This window comes from Aphidius gifuensis, linkage group LG1 (assembly GCF_014905175.1).
Source record: "Aphidius gifuensis isolate YNYX2018 linkage group LG1, ASM1490517v1, whole genome shotgun sequence".
In the NCBI taxonomy this organism is placed as follows: domain Eukaryota; kingdom Metazoa; phylum Arthropoda; class Insecta; order Hymenoptera; family Braconidae; genus Aphidius; species Aphidius gifuensis.
The window spans coordinates 26,950,363-26,972,070 of record NC_057788.1 but is presented as its reverse complement, the minus strand read 5'-3'; the positions used below and the strand labels follow the sequence as shown (position 1 = coordinate 26,972,070).

At 24.1% G+C, this 21,708-nt stretch overlaps 1 protein-coding gene across 2 annotated transcripts in view; it reads left to right on the top strand.

The window, feature by feature from the left end:
* LOC122858466 (hemicentin-1-like) overlaps window positions 1–21,708 on the top strand; it is a 79,956-nt gene that overhangs the window by 43,755 nt on the left and 14,493 nt on the right. For both annotated transcript variants that reach the window (XM_044161401.1, XM_044161393.1), the window contains one exon: window positions 1,157–2,027. In XM_044161401.1, coding sequence (XP_044017336.1) covers window positions 1,943–2,027 — 85 coding nt within the window. In that variant the 5' untranslated portion in view covers window positions 1,157–1,942. The remainder of the gene's footprint in view (window positions 1–1,156; window positions 2,028–21,708) is intronic.

The following is a 21,708-nucleotide window of genomic DNA, read 5'->3' as shown; positions in this document are numbered from 1 at the left end:
TGAGTGGTAAAAAAAAAAAAAAAAAAAAATATTCTCATACCACGTTGAAATTATTTCATCAAAGTCTAACGATTATTTACAAACACATTAACCACCATACAACACGTCTCTTTTTAAAATATTCATTAAATAAATTGAATATAATTTATTAAATAAATTCACCGTGATTTATGAAATTAGAATTTTGATTTTTTAAATAAAAAATATCAAAAGTAAATTAATACAAAGCCGATAAATAAATATAAAATCTGAAAGTTAATTTTCTAATAGATTTCCTACAAGTTTAATATTATATATATTTTCGATTTTATTTACTTAAAGACACCCTGAGTTTGTAAAGACTTTATATACAAGCTTTTAAAAAACACCCTTATAAAAACGCACATTTAAGATGTTCAAAAATAAATAAAAATAAAAATATTCAAAGGATCAGCTCTCATGTAATCTCCAGATAATTCGTTTTTTATTTATAAAATGACTCTATTTTTTTTAAGCTGTATGTATGCGTGTATATATATTCGATCAAACTATATGTAGATGGCTAGATCCCGAGTTAATAGAGTAAAGCGCACATCATCTGCATTTTCCTATTGACCCTTTATTCTGTATAAAGCTTGTGCTGTCGTGAATAGTATGAGTGAACCAATACACTTTGTCTATACAGCTTTCTCCAGGATCAATTATAATTCATTGATTATTATCGTCAACCCCCACACAATATGTATATGCACATATTTTCATGCTACAAACACCAGGCTAAAAAATATTTTCAAACTGAATAACATATTGGCATACACACACACATGAACATATATATATTTCACATGCGTCTTTTAGTTGTAGGGCGCAATTATCAGTATGCTCGAAATGAAAAAAAAATAAAAAAAAAATGAAATTCTATTCCCTAGTAATCGGTTTCTATCCATATATACTCTTTGATCGTGCAAACACGAGACTATTCCTGATTGGCAATTCCAATTAGACTAATTGTTCGAATGTAATTAATGTCAATGTTCTATTTCCTTCTTTTTTTTTCTTTTACATTTACCTTTTTATTATAAATATTTTTTTTTTATTATAAATTTTCTTTGCAGGTTTAATTATTGATCTTTTTATTTATTTATAATTAAAAAATTTTCTTTTTTTTTTGTTTCAGATTTTTGAGGCAATCGGACATTATTATCAGCAAAATATATAGATAATTTATTGAAACAATTATTTAAAATATATTTATGTATGAAAACATGAATAGCATTGAGTGATGTTAATTGATGTTTATTTAATATTTAATAAATGATAATTGCTGGTAAATCAACAAGGTACATGTCATCGATTGATTAATGCCGAGAAGTGAAACTAATGAAACGAGGCAACGCCGACGGACGGTGATATGCGTCGGCGTGGCTTCGACAAGTTAAATATAAAATTGTGTTTGAAATGAAAAAAAGTTACATCAACTTTGTGATTCGTAATTAATGTGAATATTAATTTTGAAAAAGCTTAACAGTGCATTTTTTTTTTCTACTTGTGATCAGTGGTAATTACAATAATACGTAACAGTGATTTTTTTTTTTTTTTTTTTTTTTTCTATAACAAATAACAAAAAAAAAAAAATTAAATAACGATAAATATATTATCAAAGTGACAGAGTTTATATCATACTCGAAAGTTTGTTTTTATTTTTTTTTATTTATCAGTGAAGCTTGATCTTTCATGCAAAGTTTATTTATTTATTTATTGATGTTTTTTTTTTTCGCATCGCGTTAATGTTTCAAGGGTTGACGAGTGAAAAAATAAATAACAAGTGAAAAAATAATGTCACTAAAATATCATAAATGACAACGATAGTGTTTTTGTGGTGAAGTTATTTGTGGTATATTATTGTGAATTTATATATTATTATATATACACTGAGTGACAATATATATAGTTATTTGATTTAATGAAATATCATACAATGAAGGAAAATCGTCGAAGATGGCTGCGAGCCATTTGGCCACTGATAGCTGTACTGTCTCATCAATCAGGTGAGTTTTTTCTTCTAAAACTATACTATATATACAATATTGTATACTCTTATCCTATCTACTCATTTATATATCGAGACAAAGACGTTATTCCCGAGGGTCAGTATATTAGAAATGCTGACGGGACAACTTCTCTTTTCGCTATCGGCCACCTGCCGATAACCTTTTTTTTTTTTGTTTCATTTTGTTGATGTAAGAAATTGCTTCAATGCATTCTTTTATATTTAGGATTTTCTTGTTTCTTTTTATTTATTTTGTTTAGTTCATTGGTATAGATTGGATTTCATATTTTTACTGTTTTTTTTTTTTTTTATATACATTTTTGTATACATTGATGAAGTTTACAGAGTATATATTCCATGATAATATTTTTTATTAAATTTGTAATATTATTTTAAGAGAAATAAAATTTATTAAAATTCTTGAGATGAAATTTTTAAATAACTATTTTTAGTATATTTGAATGACTGGAATTTTCATAATTAAATTCAGTTGAACCCAATGATGACACATTTATTAATAATTATAGTTATTTCATGGTTTTAATAATTTACATTGTTATATAAGAACATATACTAAGTTGAATGACAGTTTTAAGAGTCGTACTTGACAAGTTATTTCGAAAATTTATACGACAAATTGAGACAGTTGGTATTCATGGAATTTCTTGTAATATTATATTTAATCAATATGAGAAAACTTAAATTTTACTTTGAACAATAAAACTTTTAATTTTATAATAATTCTAAGAAACATTTTATAAAAAAATTTCATAATTGATCGTAATATAAATAACTTGTCGTTGTTAATATTATTTTTCATAATATTAACATGAAAAACTTTATGATCAAAGATGTTTTAAAGTTTTTATAAATCTTTATACAACATTTCATTAATTATCAAAGTACAAATTATTAAATTAAAAAAAATACATATTATTTTTTTTCTTGAGCAATCAAAAAAGTCATTAATGAATTACAGCTTTTACAATAATTTCACGTCTGTAGTGTAAAAGTTCACAGGTATACTTTGAAACGGAATAAATTAAAAAATATAAAAATGACGAATCTGTTTGCATAAAAAAATAATCAAAAGGAATCGTCCATTTATGTTAGTTGTATAACTTATTTAATTCAATGGCTATAAACACCATCATTTAATAATAAAAAAAACTTGAAAACTTTCAGAGAGTGATAAAATTGCAGTTAAACAAAAAGATATAATAAAAAAAAAAAAAATGTAAATATGATTATTAAAATTATGTGTTAATAAAATGAAAGCAAAAAAACTTGATAATAAAAAAAGTTATTAAATTTATAAAAAATTTAAATATTGAATTAATTTTTTTATTATTTTTTTTATTTTTCGTTTCTTTTTCATAGACAAGACAAATCGTGCAAATTTTGTAATACATTTAAGATTGTTAATGTCGATAACCGACAAGTCTGTTTCAGTCAAAAACTACAAACTCAATTACCATGCAACTAGCTAATTAACACGCTATCGTGAATTTACAAATCGTTCACTTGCACATACAATTTTCTAACAAACTTTTACATTTATCGTAATAAATATTATCATAAATAAAATAATAATTAAAAAAAAAATTGAAAAATTACAATAATTTATAGCTAATTTAAATAAATAAAAGTACTATTTATCATTTTAGAATTTTTTCTTTTAAATTAATAAAAATTAGCTTATTTTTAAATTCATAAAGTTTTGTAAAAAAAATTAAGGAATATTTAATTTGCAATTTATGATAAATTAACAATATAACAATATTACAATTTTCGTTGCAATAATAATAATAGTTATAGCTGAAAATTGGCTATTCAGACAGTGTAACTTTGGATCATATACAAGACACGATAATAATCCAGCGGATTGTAATGCGTTGAGCAGAACTTGCTTAAACAATTTCTCTCTTCTCTTTGTCCAGCTTTTACTGTAACTCTCTCTCTCACAGTTATATCACAAGAACAACCTATCTGTATTGCACATTGTTTGAGGGTTAGTGAAGGGACAAGGGTGCCAGTGACACTCAATTGCCATACAATACAATATAATTATATTCAATGTGGTCACTAGGGAATTTAATGTACATATATCTAATTGTAACAAGATTAAAATACCAAATATTTGTTTAATAGTTACAGATTTACTTGTATAATATTATAATCCCAAAATAATATATGAAATAATCATTATTGAATCAAATTAATTTTATCATTTTTAAAGATATTTTTAAAGTTTTTTATTCAAAGTTAAAGAATATATGCCATGTTTAATTGAGTTTAGTTTCATTCAAAGATAAAATTGCTGCTATCGACATTTGATTTGACATTTGAATTTTAAATTAATATAGAATCGACAATATAATTATTAATTGAATCATAAAATAAACTTTGAGAATATAAATATTTTGAATTGAATATATACATATTCAAACTTGGGTATTTGTTTTAAAATGATTGATATTTATATACGTTTTAATGTATTCTTAATTATTCAATAATTTGCTAATTCAAAAGTTTATATATAATTAAAATTTTATTAATAATTATCCTACTTAAATTCATAGTAATGTATATATACTTTCTATTGAAATTATGATAGTAATAAAAGTTTAAAAGAATATTATTTGATGTAAGGCAAATTTAATATTTAACAGTTAACTTGAAATAAATGAAAATTGAATCAATGAAGCAACTAAGCCATTAAGGTGTTTAATCTACTTGAAAAAAGAGTACACTTAATTTTCCACTTGAACCATTGAAAGTGATTGAATAAGTATAAATTGAAAAGAAAAGAAAAAATAAAATAAGTAGTGATTTGCCATTCATTGATGAAATTTTTTGCTAAACTGCACATTTTATAAAACTCAAGTGTTTTTTGTTATTTTCTACTTGTCTAAAAAAAAAATATGATAACACCTAAAAAAATAAAAAATAAAATATGAGTTTAAAGAATTTCAGTTGAAATACTTGTTGAAGAATCAAAAGTTGAAATATACTTGACCCCACAAGTTTGTAGCAATATAAAGCTTCTCTTTCTTGCTAAGCCATAGGCACAAGGATGGCTTAATACTTGAAAAACATTTTAAGTCTATTATTGTCTTGAAGCACTGAACAATTTTATTCACAAAATGGTACATGAAAATAAAAACATCATCGAAACACAAAATCCAATAATTTCCATTATCAAATTGTTGATGATAAACTGTTAAAACTTTAAATTTAATTAAATAAATTTATCAAATTTAAACTTGACAATAATTATCTTGTGCAAATTTATTATTTATAATTTTATTTTTAAACTTGTAATTTGTCTGTTTTAACAAATAGTTACAAGTTTAAACAAACAAATTATAGATAATAAGAAAAGTAATTGATAAAAAATATATTTAAGCAATTTTGCAATAAAGTTTGTTATACTTATCGATACATAAAATGACCATAAATATAAATGTATATATATTGTGCGAGGTCACTGATAATCTAGTGACTTTTAAAACAAAACAGTTAACTTTGAGTTCAAGTTTTGTATATGGTATTTCAAATGGCATGCAATGGGCAATACAATGTAACACAATCCACACACATTAAAGTATAGGGTGCATTGCATCAAGCTGCTTATACACAGTCGTCCCTTATCGCTGTGAAGAATGGCTGCAATCCCAAAACCGCCTCTGGTTCCCTCTGACCTCTTTTTGGCCAACAAATTCACCAACCTCGTATTACTATACATATCTTTTTGTGTCTCATTTTCTGCACACTTGTACATGTACTGCAACAATATATATATGCATTTACGAAAAGAACTACAGTAGAAAAATAAAAAAAAGGGAAGAAAAGTAAGCCCAGGTAATAGCCACCTTCTGTCTCGGCAACTTTCTTTCATGCTTCTGATGTATATTTGCACCCTAGCAATTTACTCTACCATTAAATTGCAGGTGTTTCATGTGCACATTGCAAGACATCTCTAAATCGATTTTACAACAACCATATATACCAACACACGAAAAAAAAAAAAAAAAAAATACTCTACTGCATTTTGTACAATAGATTGTTGTTTTTATCTTTATTGCTTTAAAAATGCATATTTTAAGTAAATACTTTCTTTACCATATATGCTATGATTTATGTATTATCTTTTTTTAATTTTTTTTTTTTTTTTTATTCTTTGGTTTACGGATCAAGACAATAAAAATAATAAAAGTCAAGAAAAAAAAGGTCATTCAATACTGATAAAGTTTTAATGGATCTTGTTTCTCAAATTGGTTGTCGTTTAATTTACGTCAAATAACGTGATAAACACGTAACATCGATAGAAATACAACGTTTATGGAATATAAGTTATCTACTTTATGATTTTGGTAGATGGAAAAATAGATAATAAGAAAATGTAAAAATAGAAATAATAAAAAATAAAAGGGACAAGAAAATAAGAGCAAAGGCAAAAAAAAAAAAAAAAAAAAGAGTAAAGAAAAAGTTTTTACCACCGTGGGAAAATTGTACTGACTAGTATAGCATGTTTAAGAAATATCTTAAATGCAGACGGCGTATAGACGCCAGATGGCAAATACCGCATGGAATATCATTTTTTTTTTTTTTTTTTTTTTTGACAAGTTTTCACATTGTTTTGGTTGCCTTTAGTTTGATCATGAGGTCAAACTTTTATGTGTTTGTTGCTAAATTACATATACATATTATTTTATATTAAATTAAACATTGAATTTCCATTGCTATATTTATCGTCGGGATTTTATTTGAATAAGTCATTTTATATTTGTCTTATTTGATTACAAATTTTTATTTATTTATTCAATGGTAAATTTATAAAATATTTTTATGTACATATAAAAAAAATCTTGAGAATAAATACATATTTATTATTTATATATAAACGTACCAACACATTTTTATAAATTGTTTAAAAAACCATGCAGCGATTTTGACGAATTACCGAGTACAGGCATTTCTATTTTTAGCATTGCATCGTGAAAACGCAAAATGGTGTTTTATTACATGTGTGCCTGGCATTTTGCCGACTCTAAACACGCACAAACTCTTTCACATTCACATATTGTCATAGTTGTATTGCATTTCACATTGCATGCTGAAAAATCTATTTCTTTACTTATATATTATTATTTTATCGATAATAAATATATGTATTTTAATCATACTGAATGTTTTATTGAATGAAAAATATTCGAATAATATATCATTGGCTTGAAAATAATCATAAATATTATTGAAATATATATATTTGTTTTATGAAAAATAAAATGAATAATATATTATTATCATAACTAAAATACAGCATTGAATAATTTTGTTTTATTTTTTAAACTTCAACTTAATATTATTAAGTTAGCTTGCCTGCAAGACTATATTTTATTTTTAGACTTAAACTTTTATCCAATTTACAACTTGTGAGAATTATAAAATTTAAGTTACATTCAAACGAGTACACATGTACGGACATGAAAACTTGACTTTACCACTTCGTATTTCTAAATTGTCTAAAACTCTACTGTTGATGATCCCAACCCTCACCACATAAAGTCCATTGCTTTAAAATGAGTTTTGCATTTAGCAATCCAGAGAAATTCCACCAACTTGATGATAATAATCCCAAAATTATTCTCTCACCCACAAAAGCAATGATGAAAAAAAAAAAAACTAAAAGAAAAATTATATGAAAATCCTCTACATTTATAAATGTTGAACGATAATCTTTTCCTAAATTTTATAGCACACGTAGCTTATGGTTTTAGACTAAATTAAAAATTCCAATCAATATTTTAAACTATTTTATATATTTGAACTTTCAAAATACATGATAAATTTTTCAAATAATCTTTTGGACTAATAAAAAGTAGTATTTAAAAATTACTCAATCATAATGTCCAATTCGAACTTTTAATAACTTTCATATATATTTATACAATTCAAGATAATTTTTATTACATCACAATGAAATTGTAAATTATTTTATTATCAGTGAGATAGTATTAGTATATTCATTCGATGAGATAAGTGAGCGTAGAAACGTTTGGAAGATTCGGTTGTTAGAGAGACAACGTGGGTCAACGACGTATATAGATCCATATTCTCATTCCATCATTGACCTGGTTGATCTTGTTGGAATTAGCGGTAGATGGTTGGTACAATGTGGGACGACAATGCAGGGTCGATGTCGCATAGATCCAAATTGCCCGACTTTAAGAGGATCCAAGTGGTTAAGGGAGGGATAAATATATATATATCTATACGACTTATGTTACAACTCTACCTCTGTCATGTCGTCATAATCATCATCATCATCATCATCATTATTGTCATCATCATTATACCAGTATAACGTATCTTTTCTGCGCACATATAAAATGTCAGAACATATATAGCTCTGCTTGAAGGGAACAACTTGCTTGTACAAAGAGAAAAATAACTGCATGGATAGAGTCAGAATTTTTCCTGGTATTCCTGGCACGTATGCAGTGGCTGAACGACCCTAACCCCTTTTTTTTTTTTTTTTTATTCTTCTACAGTCTTCGTTTTACCAGTTCAGGAGGGTGGTGTATCCAATGAAGATCCCGTCTCGAGCGCACTGTGACTTTGTTTCTTCGCGTCGCGTGCGACCCTCTTTTTTTTTTTCATTTTTTTGTTCTTCATATAGTCCTTCGTTTGCAAGCTCCTCCTTTAGTTTAGTTTTTTAATTTTTTTTTTTTGTTTTTTATCTCTCATCTTTCTTTTTTTTTTTTCTTCATTTGCTTTCCATCCACGAGACATGAATACAACAAGACATTTTTCAACCATCAGAATTATATGTGAGCTTTTCTTTTTTTATTTTATTCATCTCCAAGGGTTGCTAGGAAAAAAAAAAAAAATATGATTTTTTCAAATGGTTCATTTTGTTTTATTTATTTATTTATTTTTTTCATAAATTTAATATTCTGAAAAATAGAAACTGATTTGTTTTTTTTTTTGAACCTGAGAGAGAAATCAAGTATTTAATTTTGGTCTTTTATTTAGTTTTTTAGTTACAATTTTCATAATGGTAATTTTAATAAAATATGGAGAATGTTGTTGAAGGCTTGATTATATCTTCAAGATTGTATAGAAACAAAGTCGAGATGGTTGAATTAGATTTAGCAATTGTAGAGGTTTGTTTGTTACTCTGCAGGCCCATGAATGAATCATCCAACTTTGAGTCAAAGTTTAAATTCTCAGTTGAATTCTAGGTTTTGCTTTGTAAATGTCACTGAATTATTTATTATTTGTTTTATTCTACATTGCAATAATTAAAAATTTTTTTTTTTTTTCTAATATTTGAATTAAGAAGCTCGTTACTATTGTTTATTTTATAATGACTGGGCACTTTATTCATTCATCCAGTAATTTTCTTTTTATTTTTTTTTTCTTAATATAACCTTTATAGATTTTTTTTTTTTTTGCTCTTTGCTCTCTCTCTCATCTATATACACAATTTTACTTAGAATTCAGCATATCTTTGAACATTTTAGACAAACGAAGAACTTTGTACTTGAAGCTGAAAGAGTTAAAAAGAGTGTTCAGCGAACTGTTGAAAAGTTTGTGCCTAGTTTTTGTGTATCTTTTGTAAATAAAAAGGAAAAAAAAAAAATTCTATAAAATCTTAAATTTTTTAGTGATGCATAACTGTCAAAAAATAAAAAAAAAAAAAACAAGCACAGCAAAATAACGTTGAATATTTTTAATATGAAAAATATAAAATCATTTTGACATTCTTTACTCAGTAAATACATCATGGAATTTATAATAAACTTTTTCAATTCTACATACTTGTCAGTTATACAAATGAAAATTTCATTTTCATGAAAACTGTAATGTAATTAAACTGTAAACTATTTTTGATTAACAGTAAAGAATTAAATTTAACAAACTAAAAGTCAAAATATGAAACACAACAAAACCAACAAGCTACACTTTTATGTCATATTAAATTTTAATGATTTAACTCTAACTGACAGACGTATAATAAATATTATTTGAAAATTTAAAAAAAGAAAAAAAATCGTTAAAAATAAACTAACAAGATAAAATAATAAAAATAATAATAATGAAAAAATAAAGTGCATTAATATACTTGACACAGAGTACACAGTGTTTCTGACATTCCACTAGAGAGCTTATCGGATGGATATACAAGACACGTACATGAGGATTCTTGTTGGTCGAATGACTGGTCTCTGTAGTATTTTCATGCTGTATACACTCATCCAGCTTTTCAAGTACTAGTCTCACTAATCTACGTGAATTTTCGTATGACATTCTGACAATGTATAGAAGATTACTCCCTCACTGTTACTGCAACTGACTGTAACATTTATTTATACATACAATCATCATTTTACCTACAGCTAAATCAAATTATTTCTGTAACTGATAGTTGAAAAAAACAAAAAAAAATAATAATATATTTATAAAAATGTCAAATAAATTACTGATAAAATAAATGAAAAATAAATTAGATTTATTTTTTTTTTTAATATTATTCAAATTCTATAACGATATAGAAAAAAATTTAAATAAATATTCAATTTAATTTTCTTGTTTTTAGTTTTTAAAAAATTAATAATTTTAATATTTTTTTTTTTTGAAAATTTTAGTGCGTGAGTTTTTAGAATTAATTTTTTTTCACTTGTTCTTATCAATATCATGTTTAAAATAATTTGAAGCTGCTTTTAAAGTGAACTACTCGGAGAGGTAGACGACTGACAGGTAAATTAATTGAGGTCATTATTTATTCTGACGGAAAACGAGAGATTAGATTGGCTTGACTTATGCCTGACTACTATCTCCTGTCGGACGATACTGCCAGTAGTGTTGTCAGGTTTTAGTCAGACACACGTGATCAGTTTTACTAAGCTTTTTTGTAAATTTTTTTTTACCATTTAAATAATAATTAAATAAAAATAAATAAATTTATCATCTCATTTAATATAGATTATACTGTAAATTCATTTGTAATTTTTTACACAATTATTTAAACAATGAAAAATATATATTTATAATTAATAGAATAATAATTGAAATTTTATTTTTATTTTTCAAAAAAAAAATAATCAATTTTTAAAGATTAATTCATCATATTTTTTTATTATTTTTATACACAGATTACCTGAGAGATTTTTTTGTCTTTTTTTTTTTGTTTTATAATATTTATTTCCATTTAATTTTTTTTTTTGTTTATTTTTTGCCAACTATTGATACATGTTGGCACTTTTGAGGGGTAAATCTTTTAATCCAAATAAATGCATCATCCATAATAGTGGATTAGAAACCTAGATTGAACGATACGTGCCAGATTTCAAGATGCAATTTATCGTTTTTTATCAATATATATATTTTTTAATGGATTATTTATTGATACTTTCAACACTGTCATTGAAAGAATAATTGATGATACGCGTTCTGAGTGGGTATAAAAAATATTCCTTTTTTTTTTTTTTTTTTTAATATATAAAATAATAAAAGAAGGACTCAATTGAAATTGCCAGACATAAATTGAATTTTATGTTATTAGGTAGTCCAGATATAAATGTCAACGTCATGAAATATAAATTGTAAAAATTGTTTTGAAAAAAAAAAGGGTATATGAACATTTTCAATTAGCGAAATCGTTAATATTGCATTTTATGTTTGCAAGAAGGCTACGTTTAATAGTTGATTTCATTGAATATCGAAAACGACGACCGTGTCGTGCATTTGACCATAAAAAAATAAATAAATGAAATCAATGCTGTCGAAAAATATATATCATAAATAGTCTGCTTTACCTTAAAAATTGAATTTTATTTTTCTTTTTCTTTATCCATCCTTAACGATGTTTTATATATTTTTATTCTTTGCTATTTTTTTTTTCATCTTTTAAATTTTTATTTTCTTTTTTTTCTTTTCAATTTTTTTTTTCTTTTAGCTGTCGAGTATCGCGAACTTATATCCCTGACTCACGCAGACGTCGCCTCAAGAATTTACAACCCTATATATTCCTATACGCCATCTGATTTCACTTAATTACCGGTCTAATTAATTGTCCGATTTATCGGCTTTGAGAGATAAACCAGTTGATTTAATTCATTCGTACTTCTCGAAACAATCTCGATAAACTTGCATTGATTTAAAAAATATTTTCAATTTTCGAAATTTAAATTAAATTTTATATTAATTAAATTTTAAACAGGTTGATAAGGAAATATATAAATTTACTAATGTATAGTATAATGTACATGTTTATCAAAAATGTCAAAACTTTTGTTTTTTCTTAAACTTTTTTGTTAAACTTTTACTGACATAAAAAAATAAAAAAAATAGACATTATATTTTACGTTTTTTCTTCTATGGCAGTCAGCCAAATTTCAACTGCATGTTTTGGCCCATCTGCCGTGTACAATGAACTACAACCTGATGCAATATTAATAAAACCCAGAAAATTTCATATATATAAATATAAAATGTTTAAATAAAATTATTTTAATCAAACAATTTGCATTGAAAGATATAAAAATTTTATTAAATAAATTATTTTGTTTATCTTTTGTAAAGTATATTAAACTTGATCGATTTTTATATTCATATAATAACTAGATCTTTTTTCCTTTTCTTTTTCTCTTTTTTTCGATTTATGTTCTCGAATAATTTCCTCAGGAAAGATGTACGTAGTGAAAATAACGCCCAAGGCAATGGTCATAAATCGGTATGTAAAAATGAACTATCAAAACCATTTTCCATCGTAATTTCTTGAATAAGTTTGTTTATTGATTTTACGTTAAAAAGTTGAACAAGGATCAATATCACCTGTGTAAATTTCTCCAAAGTATATCTATAATAAAAAAAAGAAAATATAATAGAAATTTTTTTTTATATACATTATCTAAAAGAGAGGAAAAAAAAAAATACACAGTTTGTTTTTTTTTTTTTATTTTTCAATATGCACATTTACATTTTATTACAATATGATAAAGGAAAAAAAAAATACAACAGTTATATTCTTTTACCAAAACTATTAAATTGATTTTCAATAATTTTTCTATTTGATGTGCAAAGATAAAGAAACAAAGTAAAGTACTTGGCAGTCACCCTCAATGTTTTGGTTGGGTAAAACAGGGTCAAACAGATTGTTTTATTTTTTATTTTTTCTTTTTGTTCTTTATTTTATTCGTTTTGTCTTTGTTTTATATCCATTTCTACTTCAACTTGTTAGGCAATCAAAAGGGTCGAGCTTGCTGATAAGCACTACAACTCTTGAGTCTCGATCTCGATAGCAGCAATTTGAACAATCTTCAACACTTTTTTCAACAAAATTAGACATCATTAAATTATTTGAACAAAAAAATAAAAAAATAACTTTTATAAACATAAATTAAATAATAAAATTTTTATATAACAAGATTTAAAAAATAAATTTAAGTAAATTTTAAATTTACCGAGAAAAATAAACATAAAAAAAGTAAAAATTTAAAATTTTCTTATGTGAATGAAAAATGAAATAATATATATATAAAAATCAAAATAAATAAATATATAAAGTATAAGACATTCTGGGAATTTTAGCAAGCAATGTGAGTGGCAATATAGATGACACAAGAAGCTTCTGAGAGACGAATAACTCCCAAAAGCCGCATAGCGATGTTCGTTCGTTGGTTTTTTTTTTTTTTTTTTCTTCAAAATGGAAAGAGGTTTGCCGTGTCGTTGAGGCTTGGCGTGAGACAAGTTGCCAAAAGTCTCATAGAAAAATAAAGTAAAATTTTATATAAAAATAAATAAAAAGTATTATATATTTTTTATAAAAGTTTGAAATAGCGGCTCAACCTTCGCGCGTATGTTATATTCGTATGGAATAGAAAAAAAAAATAAAAATGCATATCTATATTGTGCACAAGTCTAGCACAGCTAAACTCTATTTCATCACATATACTTTGATAACAAGTACAAGTATTTTTTCATTTTTCTTTAGCCTAAGTTTTCAAAGTGCTTTTTGACGAAAGTAAAAAAAAAAAAAAAATAAAAGTAGTGTATCGATATGTCTCGATGTCAGTAAGTGCCATGCAAGCAACTCGAGAAACTTGTGTGGTAACATCACGTAACCCAATACAATTTACGACAAATTCCTATGTGAAAAATATTATATATCATATTTTTAAAATTTTTTTATTTTAAGAATTGCATTTCTTGTTAAAAAAAAATTCCAAGTTAAAGTAACATATGTGTATTCATAAATAATACAGAAATATAAAATTATTCTTTTTTTTTTTTTTCATATTATAAATAAACTAGAGTATGACGACATTTTTTTCTGGGTGTATAATATTTTAAATTTTATATTTTATATTTTATTTCATTGTGAAATGTTCATGAGAAAGATCAAACGAATGAAACCATCGTGGAAATGGTAAAATAGAGAAAAGAAAAAAAAAAAGTCAAAAATGAAATTTTTTCATTATTTTATGTGAATTGCGGTAGGAGTTGCTCAAAGCGAGCAACTGAGAGGGTACTACTATAAATATAAAGAAAATAAAAAAACCTAAACCAGAGAATAAGGGTGTTTTTAGGGTGAACGTAAAAAAAATGTAGGTTCTAAGTGGGTTAGAGGGTGCGGTGAAGTAATGTTGGAATATTTTATTTCGCACGGACAAAAGGTCTGAATTTTTTTCGAATTTTCATCTCAGGGTGCTCGTTGTTTTTTTTTTTTTTTATATAACGTATGCAGGCCAACGAAATGAGATGGTATATGTAGAGACAAAAAGTTAAGATGAGAGTAAAACGTTGAAAAAAAAAAATAAAAAAAATTGAATCGTCTTCCTCTACATATACTCTGTTAAGCTTTCGTGGATTTAGACGATCGAGGAGCTTTCGAATCCGAGTTCTGCATTCCAAATTACGCTGTGAAATAATGCTTGAAACTAAAGAATATTTTTATTTTTTAAATTTTCATATTATATATAAAAGCATTATTGTAAATTAAAATAAATTAAATATTTAAATATATTTGATTAAATCATTTTCTAGTTTAACGTAGTAAAATAATATTTTGATTTTAGAAAAATATATATTATATTAGACCACCATCTGTGTGTGTGCGGAAAATCCATAATGTACGACAATGGTTTGCTTATTTGACACGCGATTGACCCATTCGAGTATTTCGTGAATGACCAGCTGTCGAAAGGGCCAAGTAAAAAGCATGATAAAAAATTCCACTCCAATCTACTGACTTTTTTCCAAAAAACAAGCCAACGTTTGCGTTTTCTCCTTTTCATAAAAGTAAAATCTTTTTTTTTTTTTTTTCAACCACAAAAGTCATTTATAATTTATTTCATCCCCTAATCATTACCCTTATCATTTTTTGAACATTTACATGTTTGAATAACTTTATAAATTTTGTAATATCAACAGTAATTTGTCACTGTGACGAATTTTTCTAGTAGCTTGATTTTATTTTCATTTTGATATTGATCTTTCATTGCGTGTTGAATGATCTTTAGATATATATCCGGGTATCACAGAAAAGAAGATTTATTTATTTTTATTTCTAGATAAAAATACGTGTCATCAATATCACCCCTATATATTCTAGCTTTAATAACATTTTCATTTGAAGTGTAATTTTTTTTTTTATCTTCTGAAATTAAATCTAAACACTTTGTGTTTAATTTACCATTACCAAAAAAAAAAAAAAAAAAATAACAAAGTTTGAAAATTCATTAAATATAAATTAAAGCAAAAAATAGAAAAAAAAATTACTTCTACTTAAAATAAATATCTTCAACTTGAGATAAATAATAGAATGAAAATAAAACGAGTTATCAAAAGTACTTTTCACTGACAATGCACTACAATAAAATATTATACTTAAGTCTATATAAAATAAACCTTAATCGACAGTAAAAAATACAGGTATCCTTTTTCCACATCAACAATCCTAGAATAAAAAAATTTTCTTTATTTTTTTTTTATTATTATTATTATTTACTTTTTTATTTATTTATTTATTTTTTTCCATCTCTTATCATGAGAAAAATGCTCGCAGAAAAACGATCTTCTACTCGACCATTCACTTTTATATAAGCAGGGTTATTTACCCTCTTTTTTTATTTATTTTTATTCAGTCCAAGAAGATTCAAAAGTAACAATGATATTGCGCATCATTTTCAACCACTCTTCAACAGCTATTTTAGCAAGCTGATGCTTTCTCAAACAGCAAAGAAGAAAAAAAAAAAAAAACAATAAAAAAAACCCCATGACACACATTAAATCAATACTAAAAGTATTTTATCGATTAAATAATATAGTGATATCATCTTTATTTTATTTTCTTGATGTCTATCACTTTGAAAACTTATACGGAAAAGAAATTGCTATATATAGTATTCAAGTCACGTACAGAAGCAACTTATAATTGACCAAACGTTTGCCAGTGACAGTTCTTGTTTCACGCAATTCGTGCAACGAATCGATGAAATTACCAACCATTCATTTTGTAAATTAGTAACTGCAGTATAAAATAGTCGAGAAAGTCATTATTTTCATATATTATAATTTAACATTCAATAAACATTGTTGATATTTTTTTACAACTTTTTAATAACTTGTTAATGACTTTATATTTATTTAAAATACGAAAATTATTTATGCATTATTGATCATCAATTTATTTGCCTTTCTTTGACAACTTTATTTAATTTATTCCTACTTGTAGTTTTGTATTATTTTTTTTTTTTTTTATTGGAAATAAATAAGTTTATTTGTTGCTAAACTGATTAAACTTGTTAAACTGTTCTTGATGGAAATGGATTCTATTACAAAATTGAAATGTTTAGTTATTTGTTGTTGATGGAATTTCACTGCTTAGATCTCACTCAATGTGCAAATGGACTTAGTCTTATTTGTACTGAGTGACTATTCAAGTCACTTGAGAAATGACTCATTTTGTGATTCAAGCTTTTACGTAAATTTGATAAATTATTTGAATTATAATTTGACCTGGTAATTAAAGTATTATTATATCAGACTGAAGAATCTTTTTCCAATTTAATTTTATTTTTTTAACAAGAATTTAGACAAATAATTAAGATCTGAATTTTAAATAAAGTATATTTCGAAAAATTTAAATATTCTCTATTTTATATATTTTATATTCTCTCATGCATGTAGATATAAATAATTTTCAAAAATTTATTTTAAATATATTTTTTGTTAAATATAATAATCCAAATATAATTTACTTACATTTGAATGATTATGTAATGAAATATTTTGACTTTATTCAAATAACTGAAATTCATTCAACATGAAATTTCTAACTTATTTTTTTAACTCTAGTTATATCTTAGTTATATAAACATTGTAAAATACTATTTTTTTTTTTGTATGAAAAAGAAAAAAAAAATGTATACATATATTTTTTTTAAATATAAAATTAGGCCGATGTGATTTTACGTTTCTCTAACGAGAACCTTTCGTGTTTACTCGACTAATGGTTGTGAACATGCACAAGTACCTTTTTTCTTAGATTAAATACACTTGGAAAACTGGCAACGTTAATCATTGTTACCAGTTGTTCAAATATATCTCAATTAATACTCATGATAACTCTTCAAATATTTACCATTTAATATGAAAAATATTAGTTTTCAAAAAAAATTCATAAATCAATAAAATTATTAAGCTTATACATTGTATTTAATATTAATTTCAACTTGAACATTTGGTCATTAACTTAACTATTAATAAGCCCAATTTATAAAAGTTATATTTAAATTTATCAATGCCAACTGGATTATTATAAAAATATAAATGAAAAATAAAATAACAAATTTATTTAAAAAATAAATTCACATGAATATTTCAAACATGTCATCATTTAGATTATTAAAATTTTTCTAGTCAACTTTTCATGGTGATTCGAAATATTAGAATATCTGCTGGAATAAAAATATCGAGGCAATTTTATTTCAAAAAAATATAAAAATGGCCAATAGCGGTCAATATATTTTATTTTATAAAATTTATTATATTTATTTATTACAATATATATTAGCTTGATAAAAATAAAATTTCCAATGGGTTTATTTTATTCAAAAAAAATAAATAATAATAATATATATAAACATGTATGGCTCTATGGTATTTTTTAAGTCATCCATAAAAATGATTTAAGAAGCATCGAATATCTATCGAAAATATATGTATATATCCAGAATTTTATCCCAATTTTTTTTTTTTGCTTATCTTCTATTCTTCATTCAGTATTTTTTTTTTTTTTTAGTATAGGCAAACGGTTTTGTAACCACAAGTCGCATGATTGATCATTCTAGTGGTGTTAACTTCCCCTTAACCACCAACTCTCTCTCTCTGTCTCTCCCTATGAACTTTTTATATTTTCTGATACTAACACTTATCTTCATACTGCAGCATTGCAAACTGAATTATTATATTATAACTAACAATACTTAAATCAACATTTATAAACTCCAATCAAAAAGTTCATTATATACCTAAAATCAATTAAATTAAATTTTAAGAAAAAAAAAAATAATTACCCTATAATTATAATAAAAATCAGCCGAAAAAAAAAATTAAATAAAATTTTATTTTCTTTTTATCTTCTTGAAAAACTTTTTTCTTTTATTCGCAAAAAAAAAAATAATAATTACAGTAATATTTATTGGTTCAAAAGATCCATTCATTAAAAAACTATTTCAAGTGATTTTAATTAGTGGAAAAAACGTGAGTTTGGTCAGACATTTATTCTCAAAGCAAAATTAGAATAGAAATGAAAAAAATTGAATTCAGATTTTTCATATAATTCCAAACAAAAAAAGATTTGACCTAATTTTTTTTTTTTTATTCCCTGTTTTTAGAAGATTTTTTATTTTTTATTTTTCTTTTATCAGAATTTTTTATTTACTTTGTGGATAACGTCAAGTTTCTATTAGTTAAAAATAATTTTAAACCTTCTGTTACCTTATTATTTTCTGTATTTGTGACCAATACTTTGGATTCTATTTTCTATTAAAATTGTTAGTGGATAGTGAGTTAAATAACACTCTTAGAGTTCAATGGATCTTAAGCTGAGATTGAGTTTACTCCAGCTGACTTTGCCAATCTAAAAGAAGTAGATAAAAAGAGTTTTTGTAGATTGAAAGGTGCGAGTCGAAAGCTTCATCTAAAAGTTATATCATTGTGATTTTTTTTTATTTAACTTGAGTTTTTTCTATTTAAAAAAATAACGTTTTTCTTTCATTTCAAATCTTATTTAAATATATATATATTTTTTTTGAAATAATATTTGTGTTATTATGATGATTTTATTTACTGACAAATACTATTATTGATTAATTTGTATCGAGCTTAATTTATAAATTTGATGATGTATTTTAAGCTCACAAAATTAATAATATATTTTTTTTTTTACTGAGCGAATCCAACTTTGAAATAGCATTATTATTATTAATAAAAATATTTAACATCATGATAATCTCGTTAGACTTAAATTCCCAAAAGAATATTATGAAGAAGCATCAATCTTGATTAATATAAATGAACAAAATGGATTGGATCTTGAAATACATTAATTATAAATTCATTAAAACTTAACTGTTGTCTTCAAAATTAAATATAATATTTATATAATTCTATTTAATTTTCATTTGCTGATTTTAATGCTATTTTTAAAATATAATTTTTTTAATTTAATTCGCTCATCAAGTTCTCATTATCTGATTCCTAAAAATAATATTATCAAAATTTAATTACAAAAATGAATATTCCAATTTGACTGAGTTATTGAAAAAAAAAATATCCAAACCATATTTCTATAAATGAATATTCCATAAAATATATATTATTGGAATTTTATCCAAAAAAAATATTCATTAATTTTCAATTATTATTTTAAATATTAAATATATTATTTTTGCAATTTTATTTCTACTCATTTCATCTTCATTATTCATAATTTTTAAAATAAATTTATTGCTTTAATTTATTCCAAGTATTTATTATTTAATTGGAAAAAAAATGAATATTATATCCACGAGAGGACATTTGATCGAATGTTAGTTATTGCAAGGAATACAAAATGTGCAAAGTGTTTTGATGAATAAAAATAATAAATATATAAATAAAATAAATAACAAATGTAAAAAATAAATAAAATATATATATATAAAAAACGTGAAGATGAGGGTCAGGACAAGTTATAAATAATATGTCTCACTGGGGATACACCAATCATTGTATTTGCGAATATAAAATATATATTCAAGCTTGCAGAATGGTATAATGGATTGATCTCATTATGCGAATTTATTACAATAATGAAAGCACATGCGTAAAAAAAAAAAATATAAAATACCCTTAAAAATATAAAATCACAAAAAAAATAAAATAACATATTTTATCTCATTTCATCACTCTCAAAATTTTTTTTAAGTATTGATTTTATTTCACATTGATAACCATTGTTATATTGAGGACATATTATTTCATCAATGTCATATTTTATATTTTTATATAGTGTGTTAAATAAATATAAAAAAAAAATAAATAAATCAATAATAAATGTCAAAATAAGTATAATATATAAAAATAATAATTTTACAATCATATTTAAAATATATATATATGATATCAAACAAAAAATATTGAACGAGGCAATGAATAAAAAGAAAAAAAAAGGGTTGAAACACAAATAGTTATTTTTTTTTATTATTTTTATTTCATGTTATGAGTGTTCGTGAAACGAATGAAATCGAAAAGTCATCTACTTCTTCGTGTTAAAAGATTCATGTTGAGATGTATGAATACATCGTGTTAACGTAAAATGTATATGTGTAAATATAAATGTGTATATGTATGCGTGTAAAAGTCAACATCGAGCAAGCGTGAAATGACCAAAAGGCACACCAGCTTCTCCTGTCATGTAAGTTTTTTACTTTCAAGCAATGCACGTACTTGAATATATATATATATATCGATCAAAGTGTGAACATTTGTCAGTGTCAGGTAAACGTGACTCAACGTCGAGGTGACCACGTTTCAAACAATTCATCCAATTTACAAAATTTCAACAAAATATACCATCACGTACTACTATACTAAAATAAATTATGAATTTGAAAATATATTTGTGTCAATTTTATCATAACATATATATTTATCACTATGGTAAATACAAATATACAAATATCAAAAATAAAAGCTTGACAGAATTCGTCATCATTTATGGCAATTAAAATGTGTTTTCAAATTATTATATATACAATTGTTTGAAAATATAAAGACAATTTTTTTCTGTAAGTACTTGTAATTCATCTAGAGACAATAGTACTTGAGAAAAAAAATTCTAGAAAAAAAAAAAAAAGAAAAGTAATTACGAAGAGAGAGCTTTATTGTCTACATAAAATATGATCACCCATTCGTCATTAAAATAGTTTGAAATATTATTACTTATAAATAAATTTTAAACTTAATTAAAATTCAAATATAATGAAAAAATTAATTTTGTAAAACTTCAAAATTATAATGAATTGTATTACAATATTTTGAAACAATATTTCATGGCAAAGTTTTTTTTTTTTCTTATATTAAAATGTAAAAAAAGAAAAAAAAATAGTTGAGTGTTTTTA